General features: G+C 35.4%; 1 protein-coding gene and 2 long non-coding RNA genes across 8 annotated transcripts; 1 reads left to right on the forward strand and 2 right to left on the reverse strand.

The window, feature by feature from the left end:
* LOC148915764 (somatic embryogenesis receptor kinase 1-like) lies at positions 1-4,885 on the reverse strand. Its single transcript, XM_089054501.1, has 7 exons — positions 4,422-4,885; positions 3,361-3,493; positions 3,191-3,262; positions 1,608-1,751; positions 756-827; positions 543-614; positions 1-460 (listed from the first exon to the last, which is right to left on the reverse strand). The coding sequence occupies exons 1-7, from the start codon at positions 4,567-4,569 to the stop codon at positions 340-342; spliced, it is 762 nt and encodes a 253-aa protein (XP_088910627.1). The 5' UTR covers positions 4,570-4,885; the 3' UTR covers positions 1-339.
* A 138-nt stretch (positions 4,886-5,023) lies between these two features.
* On the forward strand, positions 5,024-8,959 carry LOC148915765 (uncharacterized). Of its 6 annotated transcripts, XR_016127901.1 has the most exons (8): positions 5,041-5,308; positions 5,476-5,525; positions 5,638-5,726; positions 6,695-6,902; positions 7,660-7,759; positions 7,845-7,899; positions 8,001-8,229; positions 8,679-8,959. It is a non-coding gene; the product is annotated as an uncharacterized LOC148915765 (long non-coding RNA). The 6 variants fall into 6 exon arrangements; XR_016127903.1 differs by having other exon boundaries at positions 5,024-5,308; positions 6,695-7,759; positions 7,993-8,229; XR_016127902.1 differs by having other exon boundaries at positions 5,028-5,308; positions 5,386-5,525; positions 6,695-7,759.
* A 5,403-nt stretch (positions 8,960-14,362) lies between these two features.
* On the reverse strand, positions 14,363-15,574 carry LOC148915766 (uncharacterized). The gene is made up of 2 exons (XR_016127706.1): positions 14,879-15,574; positions 14,363-14,787 (listed from the first exon to the last, which is right to left on the reverse strand). It is a non-coding gene; the product is annotated as an uncharacterized LOC148915766 (long non-coding RNA).
* Positions 15,575-18,167: the final 2,593 nt, after the last annotated feature.

Here is an 18,167-nt window from a genome sequence, read left to right on the forward strand (position 1 = left end):
TGAAGAAACCTGCCTACCAAATTTAACATATATTTACCTTTGCAGATAAAGGATGCAATAAAGCTCACTGTAGTTCACTATTGAGTTGTAACCAGGGAAAAATATCGAGAGAAAAAAAAAAGGTACAGCAAAAGAAAAAGAAAAGACTGTCTGTATTGGCTGAGTAATCAATAAAAGTACAACTACTACATAAATAACACTTCCCAAAGACAATAGAGAAGCAATGAACTTAAGTATCATAACCAAGATGTGAAACCATAGGAGTCCAGGACCATGGAGGAAGATGTGCTAGATATAACCATCACCTAAAACCCTGGAGGTTTAATAGAAATAAGAAGATCAATCACCTGGTGTTGAAATTGGGGGTGGTGGGACAAAAGGTGGGGGAGGCGAAAATGGAGGAGATCCTGGGCAGGGGCGACCAGTTACTGGGCCACATAGATTCAAGTTGTTAGCAAAACTGCAAATGACAGAGAACACTTCAGCATATCATCAACATGAGAGTCAGAAAATGCAAGAGAATTTCGACATTAACAAGAAACCTTAGGGGAGTGAATAAAGAGAAGGAGCCATTGTTCGGAACTTCTCCAGAGAGCTGATTATTTGACAGATCCCTACATTTAGAAATACAACGTCAGAGCATATAATTCTTGCAATGAACAAATACTACACATGAGACATGAGCGTGAGAGAGAGAGAGAGAGAGAGAGAGAGAGAGAGAGAGGGAGATATTGAAATAAAAAATTTGCACTCACAGTACTTGAAGTGAGGAGATATTAGTCAATGACATAGGGATCGGACCCACCAAGCTGTTGTTGTTAAGTCGGCTATCCTTACAGAAAAGTTTTCAAGAAAATAGATGTTAACATCGACAATCAATCAAATAATATTACTCATTTGAATTATTTGAAAACAACAATATTATAGACTATTTATGCTTAGCCTGTTAGAAAAGCACGAGCAAAATGTTTTATACATATTTCTTCTTTGGAATGAAATGTTTGACACGTGTGTAATATAATTACAATGATATTATAAAGCCACTTGATTTTATATGTGTGTCATGTTGACAACACAAAAATACTGAACTTAGTCTCCTTTGGGTCATCAATATTGCTGTGGTTTTGGAAGTTCAAGGAGGGCAGCCTATATTTTATTGATTTTACTTTTATATCAAATATATGTACAGACTTCTACAATTGCAGAGTTTCTTTTCAAATATCTACCAATGAAGTGAATGGAACTTTTACTTTATGAATATAATATGTAGCTTTTCAAATCCTTTACAATCTTAAACATGAAGCAGCAAATTTCTTATATGTTTGTTACATACTTGAATAGTCAAAGTACTATGACATAGAGTCTTTTCCTTTCTTCCATTTCCCAAAATCAAAAAATATGGTAAGGTTATAAAATAAATTTGTGTTTTTTTATGCAAATAAATACTTCTTTCAATCTTGTTTTCTTTCCTCTTAGTCTCAGTAGTTCATGAATATATGCTCTCTTTGTTAGGCCCTCATGTTTTAGAAAACTAGCCAAATATCACAGGGCATGCGTGTCAAGAATGTGGACATTAAAGAAACAAGGTAAAAGACAAGTATACCCACAGGAATCGCAGTTTTGACAGCTTGCCCAAGGTGTCTGGGATTTGACCCGCAAAACTATTCAAATAAAGATCCAAGCTCACCAAGCTGGTTAGGTTCCCCAGTTCACTAGGAATTGGTCCACTTATGTTATTACTGTAGAGTTCCCTGTCATTTAAGGGGGAAAAAAATTTAATAGATAGCTCTGGAAAAGTTTGCAATAATATCAGATGACTCGGGGAAAATCATAAGACACTGGTAGATCTCATTTTAAGAATACAAATCAGCATGGACATATTTAACATCAAAACTTTAAGTTACCACACTTTTTGGGAAAATCTAGTTTATGACCTGAAAGCAGTATGTCTAAGTAAAGATAACAGTGTAGATAATATTGATAAGTGAATTCCTGATAATTTGATATGCACCAAACACTTTATTCGGGATTTGGGCGTGCAAAAGGTGTCATTACATTATGTTTTTCCAAATGAATATCTCAGCAAATGGCCAAAAGATGAACATGCCAGATGAAACATATGGTTCCAAAATGAATGCCACTGTTGGGCATAAATAAAAGTGTGCAAAACTTTTCCATTGTAACAATTTAACAATTTTTTTCATTCAGCTTCTGATAGACTATTCGGGTTCTGGACCAGAAGCAACCAAAAAAGCCAGTTAACATATTTCAGGAACACTGAACGAAAGTCAGATGACATTTTGAGAACATTCCCACAAATACATATGATACACTTAAAAATTGTGAACTGAAAAAAACTGGACTAATTCAAAGGAAAAATCTCTACAATGAGCCACATCTCATTGTTCACAAATGGTGTTCTACCAGACCTGTGGCTACATATAACTTCCAAAGCTTGACATACAACACCATAAACAGAGAACCTTCTTACAGAAGATTGCTACAAAAAGTAGTCTCTCAACAAAATTCCAATTAATAAGTAGATTACGTTTAGGGTTGATCTATACTGATTCCAACTTGATTAAAGAAGGTTATATATATTTTTATCTATTCATGCAATCTAAACCCTAAACCCTAAAGTAGGCCCCAACCCACCACCTACCTCATAGACAAAAGGGTCTGCTACCTGCCACTAATACTTCTTGTATTTCATAACCTTAAGTCCTTTCCTTCAACTAGATACCAGTATTTCTAAGTTCCAACAAAACCGGCAAAATAGATACACAGTGTAGACTAAGTTCTTTAAACCTATCTAAGTGCTTTAGTTACATTATACGAACTAATTGTTTCTTCCAGGAATTTAATGTATCTGCCATCATGTTCCTCATACTATCCTACCTCAAATGTTGTTTTCTAACATACCTGAAAACCACAACTTTAATGTTCATAGTATTTGTGTTTCAGTTAAGTATCCCACACCAACCTGATATTACTCACTTGAGCCCTAGCCTAGGCAATGCCTTGGTACTAAGCTGCTAAATATATTTCTTTCATATGCATAACAATCAAATGACTATGCATGAAAAAAAAAAAGGAAAAAAAAAGCAACCAGAGTAACTCCATTAGGACTAACAACACTTAGAAAAGAATGATAGCCAACAGCACAGAATCGAAGCACAAAGTAACTTACAAATATTGTAAATTCTTAAGAAGGCCGAGCTGTGGAACAAGTTGACCCGACAAGAGTGCATTTCCGAGATCACTGGAATTAAACACAAAACAAAGCATTGTCAATTGAATTCTTCCCGAGAGGAGTAACACAAGAGCATATTCTTTGTAGATGTCAGAGAGACAACATACACTCTTATGACACTATTTTCATTGTTGCATGTGACATGAAACCATGTACAAGGGTTGACAAGGGTAGGATCCCAATTTTGCAGGACATTGTTAGGGTCCTCCAAGTTGGTCCTTAGACTATGCAAAGCATCACCTGTTTGAAAAAAAAAAAAAATGAAAAAAGGTAAAGCAATTAGTTGCTTGCTATATAAACGATTAACACACTTGACATAGCATATCAGACAACGATGTTTGAAGTTTGCAAAGCACGCTTCTCTAGAATTTCCAGAAACAGATACAAAACCATTATGCAGGAAGGCCAGATTGCATAAGAACTTAAATCAGCACATATGATGCTTAAAAACCATTGTGCTTTTGCGTTTGTGGAATTTGGCAGACTTGATTTACAAAGAAAATAAAATAAAGCCCATTAATCTCGTGCTTCCACAATTGTTCACAAGCAAAAACAAATGGTGGATGTCAGGCTTTCAATCATAAAGTTATGTGGGTTCAACATGACTATAGTAGAGATGATTTTAAAATAAGAAGGCCAATAGAAAGAAACTATTACAATCAAAGTCTTATTGACTCATAACTTTTGACAAATAAATAGAGGTCTATCCAACCAACACACATCATAAAGTCATATTCAGAGAACCAAACAATGGCACTTAATATTAAGTACCGGTTGAGTTATAGCAACCAAAACACCAATAGAAGCCATAAAATTGTACAATTCATCACGGCTTTGTCACACCAAAGTTCAGCTTCCATTTCATTAAATTTAATAGCTTTGTAAACAAATCAAAAGCATAAAAAACTCCAATATTCAAGATTCATAAATGTCTTTCAATACTCAGTACAAGGTAAGTAGGTTTAAATGAGGATACCAAATTCCATTAACCCATAAATCTTTACAACAAAAGTTAACAGAACCCCATTTCCAGAAATTCATGAAACCAGTAAACAAAAATATAATTTTCAAAAAAGACAAAAAAGAAAGCGAAGGGAAAAGGAAAAGAGAATGAAGAAACAAAAATCAACCGAAGTGAGCTAGCTCAAGAAAGCAAACAACTACATACCTTCCATATTAGCAAGCACCATTGTCATCCATAGTGGATGAGCCACTAAGATCAACCAGAGACAAAGTGAATTCCCTACCTTGCTCTCCATCTCACTTGCTTTTTCAAGTCTCAGATCCAAATGGTATCTTACACCCAAACACACCATCACAGAAAACCCACAACCACCCCCCAAAACCCAACTCAGATTACCAAAATCCCAGCTCAGAAATCTCACCCTAACAAACCCACCATTACCCACTTCCCAAAATCCAAAATTTCACCCACTCAACCAAAACCAAAATCAAAAATTGTTTTTTTTTATAAATAAGAAAGCCTGATCTCACCAGCTAAAAGAACACATTTAAAAAAAACACCTACAAATTTTCAACCATTTTATTCTCTTTCTCTGCTCCCCTTTTCGCCAAACTTACCCTTTTGCTCACCCTCACTTTCTCTCTCTGTGTCTGAGCATTTGCGTGGGATCCTTAATAGTTATATCTCTTGCAGGTCCTTCTGTGGTACATCGGCTGTACCGGTACAGCCAATCACGTGGGCATTTTTTAAAAACAAGTGAAACTGGTTGTTTGAGTTAACCGGTTAAAATAAGGGAAAAAAAAATCACCCCTTCAAAACCTAGGACGCCTCGCATGCACTGGGGCTGCTTCATCTCTTCTCTGCGATCTCTCTCTTCGGAAATCCAAGCTTCATCTATGTCCCCAGATTGGAATCTGGGCGTCTCATCTCTGCCCAGGCCGAGATGCAACAGCCAGAGGAGAGGAGATAGAGAGACAGCGGTGCTTCGAAGGCAAAAAGGTGTCAGTTCAGAAGACTAGGCCGAAGCTGACCTCGCCCACGTCCTCCGCCACTTCACTCGCGCTTTCAAGTACCGTGGCCTCGGAAACGAGGTCTCATATTCAATTCCACTCTTGTTTCCTTTCTTTTGTGGAAAAAAATTCATCATATTATGCTAAATTGTTTTTAGCAGTTTTTGGAGGTTAGAGATTTGGGGAACTTAATTGGGTTGTACACCGAATGGCACTCACGTTTGCTCCCATATTATTCTTTTGATCAGTTTGTTCATGAGATGAGGTCGAACAGGTTGCCGCCACTAGACAAGTAAAAGTACTGATCTCTCTGTCTTTTTTTATTTTTTTTATGTTTAAATCCTTTGGATTTTGGACTCTGCTTTAATCTTTTATTCTTTGTGTGCAAAATTTTGATACATTTCTCTTAGAAAATTGAGAGAAAGAGTTGCGAGTGGAGGAGACCCGACAAAGTTGCATGAACCAGCAGTCGAACAAGGCTCTCCAAATGATCAACAGGGTATTATGCTCTGTCATTATCTCATTTTTGTATAATAGCTCGAATTCAATAGTGTCTCAGCTCTAGTGGCTTAGGCTACAGCTTGAACAATGTATTGAGTGCATATTGCCTGAGTTGTTTGGTATTAATTGGAAGGATTGAAGGATGCAATTACTCTACTATTGCAACAAAAGACCTGTCAAGAAAATTGAAAAAAGAAAAACAGTTCCTGTGTAAAACCTTTTTTTGGTGTAACAGACTGATGAGAAAAGTAGTTACATATTCATTAATAACTATGGTAATGGAATCCTTAGAAGTTGAGGTTGTAACTCAGTTAAGAAATTTTTCATATAGACTACTTTTACCATGATGTTAGTATGCTACGATAATGGATTGGCTACTGAGTGGAGCATGAATGATGCTGAGAGAGGAGCATGAATAATGCTGAGAGAAGAACATCATTGAACCGGAGATTAGTTGTTCTGAGTTCACATGAAAGATGTCAGGGAGAATGATATTGATAAGTGGAAATCTACTGCCAATAATTCTATGTTACTTCGTTTTTGAAAAAATAATAATAATTAAGTTGGAAGGTCTCCTTTTCTTTATGAAATAATTTAATTAGAAGTTTTTGGGTTCTTCTTCAGAATTTGTTATAATATTTGTGTTTGATCAATGATATTTGAACTATTCGCTTTGGAAACAACCACTGCTTTCTATGTTCCCATTTAAATATTGAATCCTTTTAAATGTCTTGGGGTTTATATATAGGCTCTGTTTGTTATTAAGTATTTGCTTGTCTTGAGTGTTTACTACTGAAAGATAACCCTCAAAGGATTCTTTGAAGAATTATGAAGGGCATTTCATTAGAGAATATTGTTAGAAAACCTTGTAAAGTTGACGTTTCACTGAACAATACAGATGCATTTGTTGTCTCTAGTATCTGTGTGCAATAGATTGATGGTGCTCCTTTGCTTTGCTAATTGTAGGAGGAACCCTCTGAGACTTTGCATGGTGATATGGTTGCTCCTAGTATATCTGCAGCAGGTAGTTTTCAGAAAGAATTAACCAATCAAGTTCCAAATAATGAAGGTTGTGAATCTAGTGAAAATCATGACAGATGAACAGAGAGCATGAATGAAAGCTAGCAGATTTAAGGTCCTTGAGAAAGATGCAGCTAGGCGCCGCCAATTGCAGGTGGCTTGAGGTTTTGGTTTTCTTCTGTTGTGTTCTAAATTATGTTTCATTGTGTTGAGCTGTGGATGGCAATTGAACTCATGGATATAGGCATCAAGGCAGAACGTTCTGTCTTGATATTCTTTCTTTGTGCGACAAAGTTTTTTGTCATATTTACACAAGTCGATCTCTTTGATAGTTGATCCATTACCAATTGTTACTTATCGGTTCTTAATTTGATGTAACAGTTTATTTGCAATTGCATACCCGAATATGTAATTGCATACATTTTATGTAATAATTGACCCCCCTAAAACCAAAAGAAGGGTAAGGTAGGTAGGTTTGACAGTGTTTTTGAATATTTTGTTATGGAGTATAAAGTGTTCCGAATCTGTAATGTTAGAATTGGTTAAGATTTGGATTGTGATTTGAACGGATTGAGAATCCCGACCCAAGAGAGAAATGCATGGATGGGTTGTGCGCATTATTTGTGCAATGTTATAATGGAGGGTTGATGCACTTGCAAGTAGTGTCGTGCAATTGCATATCGGTATACGCAATTACTGAGCGATTGCAAGTAGTGTCGTGCAATTGCATATCGGTATATGCAATTATAGAGCAACTGTGTGCAAATCCTGTTCACCATATTTTTGTAATTAATCAATGTGATGTTGTGGTGTTTAAGGGGGTTTAGGGTGTATTAGGCTTTGGATTAGTATTCAGATTCTCGTCACTAGAGACAATTGCATGATAGTGTTGTGTACTTGATTTGTGCAAGTTATGGAAGTTGAAAAAAGGGGTGAAGCGAAAGGAAAGAGCAAAGCCGAGAGTAATGTACAATAATCAAGAGTTGGCGGGGATGCATTTTTTAATTTCATGTAAGTTGCACATATATCTAAAAATTGGAAACGTGGTTGCTTAATATTATGATGGTTTTGTTGATTAAAAATAAATGATTGACAGGAAAAAAGAACGACTTGAAATGGGGAAAGTGGCCAATGCAAAGTTGGACAGTAAGGTGAGAGATGGCAATGAAATGGGTCAGTTTTTTAATTATTTTATTAAAAATGCTCTTTTTGAACTGTCGCTCATCTTACTCGGTATTGTGGAGCTGGATAGTCTCGACGGCTCAAACAAGTGGCAGAGGACGGGTCGGACTCGCTTGAATCGTCTCAGAGCTGCGTCGGCCTTTCGGACTTGCAATCGTTGTGTTGTCATGGGAAGATGCGTTAGAGTTGTTGGGTGGTGCTGCATTCACGGCAGCAGCGGTGGCGGCACTAATATTCGGCGTTCATACAGAACGTCATCTACTCAACAAGATTGCCATCTTCTCCAATTTCTATTGCCCGTATGTTATTATCTCTCTATTGCTTGTTCATTTTGGCTTTTGTGATAAATTTAAGGTATTGGGATTGGAAATTCATAAAGTAATCAAATTGGAATTTGAGAATTGTGAGTTCGTCAATTTGATAATTATGAGAAATTTTTAGAGTGTTCATGTTGAGGAAAATATGAATCCATCATCTCAAATGGGACCTTTTTACTAATTTATAGATTACTTTTCATTTTCATGGATTTATTGCATTGTTTTCTAATTATGGGAAATAAATTGGTGCGTTTCATCTACTAAATCTTCAGCTTTCTGTTATTGAAATAGTTCACAAGTTGAGTAGAAATATTTAGAAAAAGAACTCTGTGAATGCCTGGGTGTGTGAATTTAAGTGATGTTGGAATGAGGGATTGTGTGATGTTTTGTGGATTCTTTTTTGAGGGTCTCTTGCTTGGTGAGAATTGTAGAGACAAGGAAATGGAAAGTGGGTAGACAGAGCCAAACTCTCACCCAGAAGCAACTCCTCATCACTTTCATGTGGTACAACAAAATTTCAGGCCAAAGCTTCATCATCAACGTTGGGGACAAAGACAATACCTCTTCACCATTCAAATTCAACTTCAATTCACATGCATCTGGCTGGGAGATTTTAGTTCCCACGCATCTGGCTTCTCTTGGTTGTTGTTTCTTTGTTTTTTCTCTCTTACTTTTTTAATTTATTTAGAGCAACAAGTTTGGGTTTTGTGAATTTTTCTTCCTTCAATTTTTCCCTTGTCCTTTTTTTAAAATAAAAATTAATATAAGGTTCTCTAATCTATTAAATTAGATTTTTTTTTAATTGTAGCTTAAGATTTCATTTTATTGTATAAAAAAAAATCATTCATCTTGGTCATCAAAGAAAATAGAGCATTGAGATACCAGTTAGAGAAGAAGAAAAGAGAGGTTGTGGTGAGGTTCAACTCGATTTTGCTACTGAATTAGTTTTGACGCTTTGCAGAAGTGAATTAACATAAATTAACCAATGCCATTTGGTTATGTTGGTTGTTGATTGATTGCAAATAAAACAGATGGAGGAAAGGGTAATTGTACACAACTGTCTAGTTTTTGTATCATTAGACAATTGCGTACCAGGATATGGAATTGCATACCATTTATGCAATAGTTGACCCTATATATATGCAATAGTTGACCTTTAACATGGATAGTGATGAATCCAATTTCTGCACCTCACAAAGGTAAGGACAAGGATTAAAATATCAGCTGTGCAGATAATATCAGACCTCCAATTTATGGATATTTCGGGGAATATATCGTTATTGTTTTAGGTATCAGGAAAAAATCAACAAAATTGACAAATATAGGCATTGAAATACGTAATTTTTGTGTAAAATTTTCATAAATGTTATGTACATTATCAATGAATGTATTGAACAAATAAAACTAATAATTTACTAATAATAAGATATACATATGAAGAAATATAAGTGGTATGTAATACGCGTTAATGAAAAGTTTGAAAATAAAATGTTGATTAGAATGAATAAACCATGCATAAATCAATAGTTTGTTTTAACATTGGATTACAATTTAGATAAGTGTCCATCTATATAAATGAAGAGCTCCAATAAGGTTCAAACAATGAGGAACAATCATCTAGATTCATACAATAATCATACCAAGTCACGTAACCCGAGCATTTTGTAAGCCTAGTTTGAACATGGTGCACATAGGTCTCTCTTGAGCTCCCTACTGTCTTCATATATATGAGATAGTTAGGATTAACCCAACTAGTAGGAAGGGGTGGCCCTAGAATAGTGCAAGTGGCGCCAATGCACAGGGCCCCTGATTTTTGAAGAACCCCTAATTTTTATTTCATTTTATATAATTTATATTAATATTATAACAACTGTATATATACTCCAACGTGCAACAAATTGACACAAAAATTTATTTAGTGGAGTTGGTTTCTAGTGCATATTCCTTGGTATAGGGCTTACGTTCGAGTCTTAGTTATGTGAATACATTTGTAATTTTATTCTCTTTTTATTATAAGAGCAAAACTTTAAATAGTTTTAAAAAAGAAGCATTTGAAAAATATAAGGGGAAAGATCCAATTAAATTAACAATAGTATATATCACACCTATACGGTTTTTCTTTAAAAAATAATAATAATAAATTCTTCGACTCAAAACAAAACAAAACAAAAATAAAAAATAAAAATCATGTCTTCTTCTTTCTCGTGAACTCTTATTTTTTATCACCGAACATACCAACATTTAAATTTATCAAATGAATGCAACATACTCAACGAACGCAGCCCCTGCAAACACGTGAAAAAATAGTGCGTTTGTTTGAAAAAGAAAGTTAGTGGGGTCCATTTTCCTGGGGAACTCGCAACTTTACTCAACGAATGCACTCCTTACGTTCGCGTGAATAAATATCCCGTTTGTTTGAAAAAGTAAGTTAGTGGGGTTTATTCTCCTAGGGAACGGGTAACTTTACTCAACGAACGCAACCTCTACGTTTGGGTGAATAAATAACCCGTTTGTTTGAAAAAGCAAATTAGTTGGGCCCATTTTTCAAGGGAACAAGCAACTTTACTCAACGAACATAACCTCTGCATTTGCGTGAACAAATAGCCCGTTTGTTTGAAAAAGTAAGTTAGTTTGGCCCATTTTTCCGGGGAACGGGCAACTTTACTCAACGAACGCAACCTTTGCATTTGTTTGAAAAAGCAAGTTAGTGGGGCCCATTTTTCAAAGGAACGGGCAACTTCACTCAACGAACATAACCTCTACGTTTGCGTGAATAAATAGCCCGTTTGTTTTAAAAAGTAAGTTAGTTGGGCCCATTTTTTCGGGAACGGGCAACTTTATTCAACAAACGCAATCCCTGCGTTTACGTGAACAAATAGCCCATTATTTGAAAAAGTAAGTTAGTTGAGCTCATTTTTCCGAGGAACGGACAACTTTACTCAACGAACGCAACCCATTGCGTTCGCGTGAACAAACAGCCCGTTTGTTTGAAAAAGTAACTTAGTTGGACCAAGTTTTCCGAGGAACGGGCAACTTTACTCAACCAACACAACCCTTGCGTTTGTGTGAACAAATAGCCCATTTGATTGAAAAAGTAAATTAGTTGGCCCATTTTTTCAAGGAACGGGCAACTTTACTCAACGAACGCAACCCATTGCGTTCGTGTGAACAAATAACCCGTTTGTTTGAAAATGTAAGTTATTTAGGCCCATTTTTCCGCGAAACGGGCAACTTTATTAAAAGAACGCAACCCTTGCATTCGCGTGAATAAATAGCCCGTTTGTTTGAAAAAGTAAGTTAGTTGGGTCTATTTTTCCGGGGAACGGGCAACTTTACTCAATGAATACAACCCCTGCGTTTGCGTAAACAAATAGCCCGTTTGTTTGGAAAAGTAAGTTAGTTTAGCCCATTTTTTCGGGAACGGGAAACTTTAATCAACGAACACAACCCCTACGTTCGCATGAAAAAATAGCCCATTTGTTTGAAAAAGTAAGACAGTTGGGTCCAATTTTCGGGGGAACGGCCAACTTTATTCAACTAAAGCATCCCTTGTGTTCGCGTGAAAAAATAGCGCGTTTGTTTGATGAAGTATTTTAGTTTGTCCAATTTCCCGAGGAACGACGAAATGTACTCAACGAGCGCATCCCTTGCGTCCTCGAAGTCAAATACCTTGTTTGTTGAGTAAATCATGGAGTTCGTTGGGTAATTTGGTCAACGGACAACGTCATTTACCCGACGAATGAGTCGCTTAGCGTTCGTTAGGTAGGTTACTTGGCATAAATTACTGAATATAACTTTCGTGATTTACTACTAATTTAACCCAATGAACTATTGGGAATAAAATTGAACTTTGTTGATTATCTCCAATTATTACTATATTGTTAATTTAAAAAAATAATAATATCAAACATATGATTGTTGATACAAATATAAATTTAAAAACTTTCAACAAAAATGAAGTAAATTTAGGTTTTAGCTACACACAAACTTTCACTTTTGGAAAAAGACAAATTTTTTAAAGAAAAGACAGAAAAACCCCTCAACTTTTAAACCAAAGACATACAAATATAAAGGGTTCCTTAGGTAATCCAAAAATAATAAGGGCATTTTTGTCCACTTTGTCTTCTTTTCAAAATATTTCTCTCTCCTTTGGTCTTTTCCAAAATGTCCCCAAAAATTATTACTTAATGGTCGATTGATTAAGCCACATTGAATTGACGAAAAAGAAAATTGGACTTTTTCGATCATGATCAATGCCCAATTGATAATATATGACCATGAATGTTTAGGAAATGAAGTGGAAGTATGAGAAGTCTTCTTATATCCAATCTCGCACCATTCAATTGATAGTACAAAAAATAGGTCTACTTATGCCTTTTTAAAAAAAATTATCAATTTTTCCTTTTTAGGGGTTTGCACAGTCACTCTCGCATTGCATCAGCGTCGTGCAATTGCATGTTTCCAATGCAAATGCCGACCGGCTGTGTGCAAACTAAAGATAGCTTAAAAAATCGAACCTAATTAATGTATAGCGCAAAGACAAAGAAAGGAAAGTTCCAAATTTTATTAGGACCCTATGTGTATTATTCAATATTAGGGTTAATCACATTTTGGTTTACGAAATTGGGGATATTTTGGAATGTGATTCGCACTACATGATACGAAATCACATATAGCAATCCTAATAATTTGTTAAACATGTTATTAACCAGCTAACATGTTTAAAAACCTATTTAACAAGACTCAAACTAGACACGACACATTTATTAAATGGGTCGGGTTTGAGTTGAGCATTTTAGCCACGACACGATCCATTGCCAGCCCTAACTCAGAGCGTGACTTGGCTAACTAAACTCGAGAGATTGGGTCACTTGTTTATTTGTTTTGTGTTCTTTATTTTTTTTTTCTTTATTTTTTGTAAATTAAAGGGAGGCTCCAAATTTGAGACATATTTCAAAATTTTGAACAAAAATACTACCATATTGAAGAAAATGTTTGAGAGAATGAGATAGATGAAATTAATGATTAACTACTTAAATCCCCTAACCAAGCAAATACTTTATTATGACCCTATGTCTATTATTCAATATTAGGGTTAATCACATTGTGTTTTACGAAATTCGGGATCTTTTGGAAAATCATTTGTGCTACTTGACAATGTCTATTCTTACGTAATTTCGATAATTGGTCGTTTTTGTAATATAATATGTTCGGCTTATTGCCCCTTACCGTTTCTCATGCTCTGTATTTCGGTTCATTTCGCCCTTCGATTTATAGTTCAAAAAATAGGTCTAATTATGCATGTACAAAAAAATATGATCCATTTTTCCTTATTAGGGGTTTGCGCACAGTGACTCTTGCATTGCATCACCGTCATGCAATTGCATGTGTGAAATGCAAATGCCGACCGGCTGTGTGCAAACTAAACATAGCTGAAAAACGCAAACCTAATTAATGTATAGCGCAAAGACAAAGAGAACCAAGCAAATACCTTATTATGACCCTATGTCTATTATTCAATATTAGGGTTAATCACATTGTGTTTTACGAAATTCGGGATCTTTTGGAAAATCATTTGTGCTACATGACAATGTCCATTACTACATAATTTCGATAATTGGTCATTTTTGTAATATAATATGTTCGGCTTCTTGCCCCTTACCGTTTCTCATGCTTTGTATTTCGGTTCATTTCGCCCTTCGATTTATAGTTCAAAAAATAGGTCTAATTATGCATGTACAAAAAAATATGATCCATTTTTCCTTATTAGGGGTTTGCGCACAGTGACTCTTGCATTGCATCACCGTCATGCAATTGCATGTGTGCAATGCAAATGCCGACGGGCTGTGTGCAAACTAAACATAGCTGAAAAACGCAAACCTAATTAATGTATAGCGCAAATACAAAGAAAACCAAGCAAATACTTTATTATGACCCTATGTCTATTATTGGTTTCACATGTTCTCCAAGCTTACCGTAGCTCTGTTTTCATTCTCTCATGTCGTCCACACTTAACCAAATTCATGTCTTCTTCTTTCTCGTGAACTCTTATTTTTTCTTACCGAACATACCAAAATTTAAATTTATCAAATGAACGCAACATACTCAAAGAACGAAACCTCAATTGTTACTAGATTGTTAATGGGTAAATAACTCAATGATATAGCATTCGAGTCAAACATTTCTTTAAACATCACACTATCGCTAATTGCATACAGGGGGTCAAAAATTGCATAAACTGTATGCAATTGCACAAAAACTATATGCAATTGCATATAAGAAATAATATAGCAAAACAATGTGTTGGATGTTAATACTGGTATTAAAATTCTATAGCTAGGAAAGCACCTGCTCTAAGAAATGTGTCTTGCAAAAGTTAACCATCAACCACTTGGATTGAAGAAACCAAAACCAGTTATGAGGTTTCTCAGTTAAAGAACTCATCTTTCTCTTTTGATGCCAACCTCAATTCTCCACTAACAAGCCCAAAAACTCCAATTGGATTCATCATGACCAGAGTTCTTGAGTAATAAAACAAATCTGAAATTGAAAAAAAAAAAAAGTAGGAAGAAAATTCAAGAATCCAAGACTTTAAAGAAAATCAACAACCTGATTGTTCAAAATTTCATACCTTATTTTGAAGCACAAATCCATAACCTCATACATGGAAGAAAAAAATCCTCCATAAAATGAAAATTACATGGGTTTGATGGAGAAAGGATCACAGTGGGTCAGATGCTGTGATGAAATTAAGAGAAAATATTAAAATATTAATAATTATTAAAAGAGGGAAAAGAAAAAATCACCAAGATTCAGTCCAAGGCGTTGAATTTTTTCTCCCATCAAAGGCTCTGCAACACAGACATTCTCACTCCATATTCAACACTAAGTCGTTGAATTTCTACTCAAATAAAGGCCTTCCACACCACCCCCAACGAACTCAACTGAATCACCCCATTGAATCTCCTCTCTGATGGTTCTTGCATCACGGTGTCGGCAGAGAGGAGATGCTCAGATTCCGACTTGAGGACAAAGATGAGGATTGGATTTGAGAGAGAGAGAGAGAGAGATTGCAAAGATGAAGCAGCTCCAGTGCACGTGACGTCTTCCTCGCGTTCGTCAAAGCTTTTTCGTTTGTTTTCTCAAAGATGAAGCAGCTCCATTTTATTCTCTTTCTCTGCTCCCCTTTTCGCCAAACTTACCCTTTTGCTCACCCTCACTTTCTCTCTCTGTGTCTGAGCACTTGCGTGGGATCCTTAATAGTTATATCTCTTGCAGTTTCTAATTTGTTTTTAATTTTTTTAATTTTTGCTTTTTTCGAGTGAGGCGTGCGCGCACAGAGAGAGAAGAGCGAGAGAGTGGAGTGAGAGTGCAAAAGGAGAGAGGGTGCGACGGTGCTGACCGCTGCCGGACGATCAAAACGCCTTGGCGCTACAACGTGGAAAGGGCGTGACCTGGGCAGCCCGTTTTGGTCAAACTCCACAGGCTTGAGTACGTGGGGCCCACACCATTAGACACCTCAGATTCGGTCCAACTTCTTCCCCTTCCACTTTATATTTTAATTAAACAATTAAATAACTTAATAATTGTTTATTCTATTTTTTATAAAAATTAATGAATAATAATAATAATAAATAAAATCCAAACTACAACATCCAGCATTCCATTTTGTGGGTCCCAATCTTGGAGTCTCCTGATAATGAAGCCAAGTAGTAAAGTAGTTTACAAACATAATTTTATTTGATTACGACACTGCCTTTTATTTTTATTTTTATTTTTATTTTCTCCTGGATTTTAGTTTTCTGTACACTTTTGTATTGTGTGTATGCACATTGGATTTATTATGCTCTACGCCTCTTTGTGCAAAAAGCAGTGGCTATCTTGATTTTAACATACCAAAGATAAAAGTATAAATTGGCTTTCAACGATAAAACAAATAGTATGAGGAAAATAAGACAGTCAAACGAATTGCATGCGAACCATATTCTTTCTCATTGGTTTTGATCACTTTTGACCATGTTTATCCCAAAAGGATTGCTTTAGAAATAATTAAGCAGGATAAAACTTTAGCTCATAGTCCACTCACATAGGCTTTTGTTTGGTAGGTAAGATAAGTAGAAGGATTGGATTAGCTTAATTCAATACTAAGTTTGGTGCTAAAAGAATGGATGCGGATAGGATAAAAGGTAATCCCACTGTAATCTCGTTATGTGCATTTTTGTAGGATGACTTATCATACTAAGAAAGTGGGATACATAATCCACTCCTCCAACCCCTTGACTTTGGACTCAATACCGAGAGCTGCAACACAAACCCGGGGCACTAGTGCTAATGAAAGATGCTTATCATTTTCAATCCAATGTAATCTATTGCAATCTAATCCTTCATCTTAATCCAATCCAATCCTGGTCACCAAAAATGATGAGTTTATGTTGAATGATATCGGCTTAAAAAATAGTTTTGATAGGAATGTAAAGAGATAAGGATGGGAAGAAAAGATGAAAATAGTTTGGGTTGGAGTATGACTTTTAATAGAGAGAATGAATGAGTATGCTATCAACTACCTCTTAATTAATTTAATTTTTGATATTAGGCCCCATTTGGTGGCCGAGTTGGACTGTGCTAGCTTAGGTTGTACTGGACTTTAATAAGTCGTTTGCACATTTAAGTTGGGCAGACTACACTAGACTTAAGTCCAGTTCGTTGTTTGGTACAAGTGGGGGCTAGAATGCATCGGACTTCAAAATTATTTTATATTAAAATTAATTTTAATGTTTATTAGATTTTTTTAAATATCATAAATAACTAATTTTAAAAAAACATCCACACAAAATTAAAAATAAGATACATCCATAAAAAAAATAGTCCAAAACTTCACAAAATTAATAATAAACACATAATTCAAATGATCACCAAGCACTTATGTTGATGTTGAAAAATAAGGAAATAGGTGAAGAACCAATTACGTATTTGTGGAATTTGGTAAAATGTTGAAAAATAAGGACATAGGTGAAGAACCAAAAATGTATTTGTGGAATTCAAACCTCTCTTCACATTAAACTTGAATACTGAATACAACTTAAATAGCAAACTAACAAAGCAACTAAGCTAAATAATAGAAATAACTACTGCACAACTAAACGAGGACATTCAGTCACTAACCATGACTTTATGACATCTTGGACTCTCTTATTAACTAGCAACTAGACAACCAAGTCCCTAAAGAATAGGACTTCCACAACTTAACCAGATAAACATAAACATAATAAATAGAATAATAAATATTCTTAACAACCTCCCTTAAACTGAGTGTTATGCAGACAATCAGTGTAAAGGTAAAACTTCAATTCTTCAACCTTCAGGGGCAACGAGCAACATCCTTCAAAGAACTAACTCCCAACATATTTCTCATTTTCACGTACATAGACAACTTGAGAGGCTTGGTAAAAATATCAGCAATTTGGTCCTCACTTTTACAATAAATAAAATCAATAACATCATCCTTAGGACATACTTCATATGATGATTTCACCTTCATATGAAACATGTCCAAAACTTCTTTAACATACTTCTTTTGTGAGATAAAAATTCCGGCAGGGGATTGATTCACTTCAATGCCAAAAATTAATGCGTTAACCCAAGGTTTAACATGTCAAACTTAGTCATCATGGAATTTTTAAACTCATCAAACGTAGCCTTATCACTCTATGTGTAGATCAAATCATCAACATATAAACATACAATAAAAATCTTTCCACTTTTTCCAACTTTAATACAGGGAGTATGTTCATATGGACACTTGTGAAAGCCTTGATTAGCAAAGTAAGCATCTATGCGGTTGTAGCCCATAGATTGATTTGTGCAATCTCTATACCTTTTTCTCCTTCCCATGTTGCATGTATCCAGGCGGTTGCTCAACA

This window comes from Prunus mume, linkage group LG6 (assembly GCF_029339155.1).
Source record: "Prunus mume cultivar Tortuosa linkage group LG6, ASM2933915v1, whole genome shotgun sequence".
NCBI lineage: Eukaryota > Viridiplantae > Streptophyta > Magnoliopsida > Rosales > Rosaceae > Prunus > Prunus mume.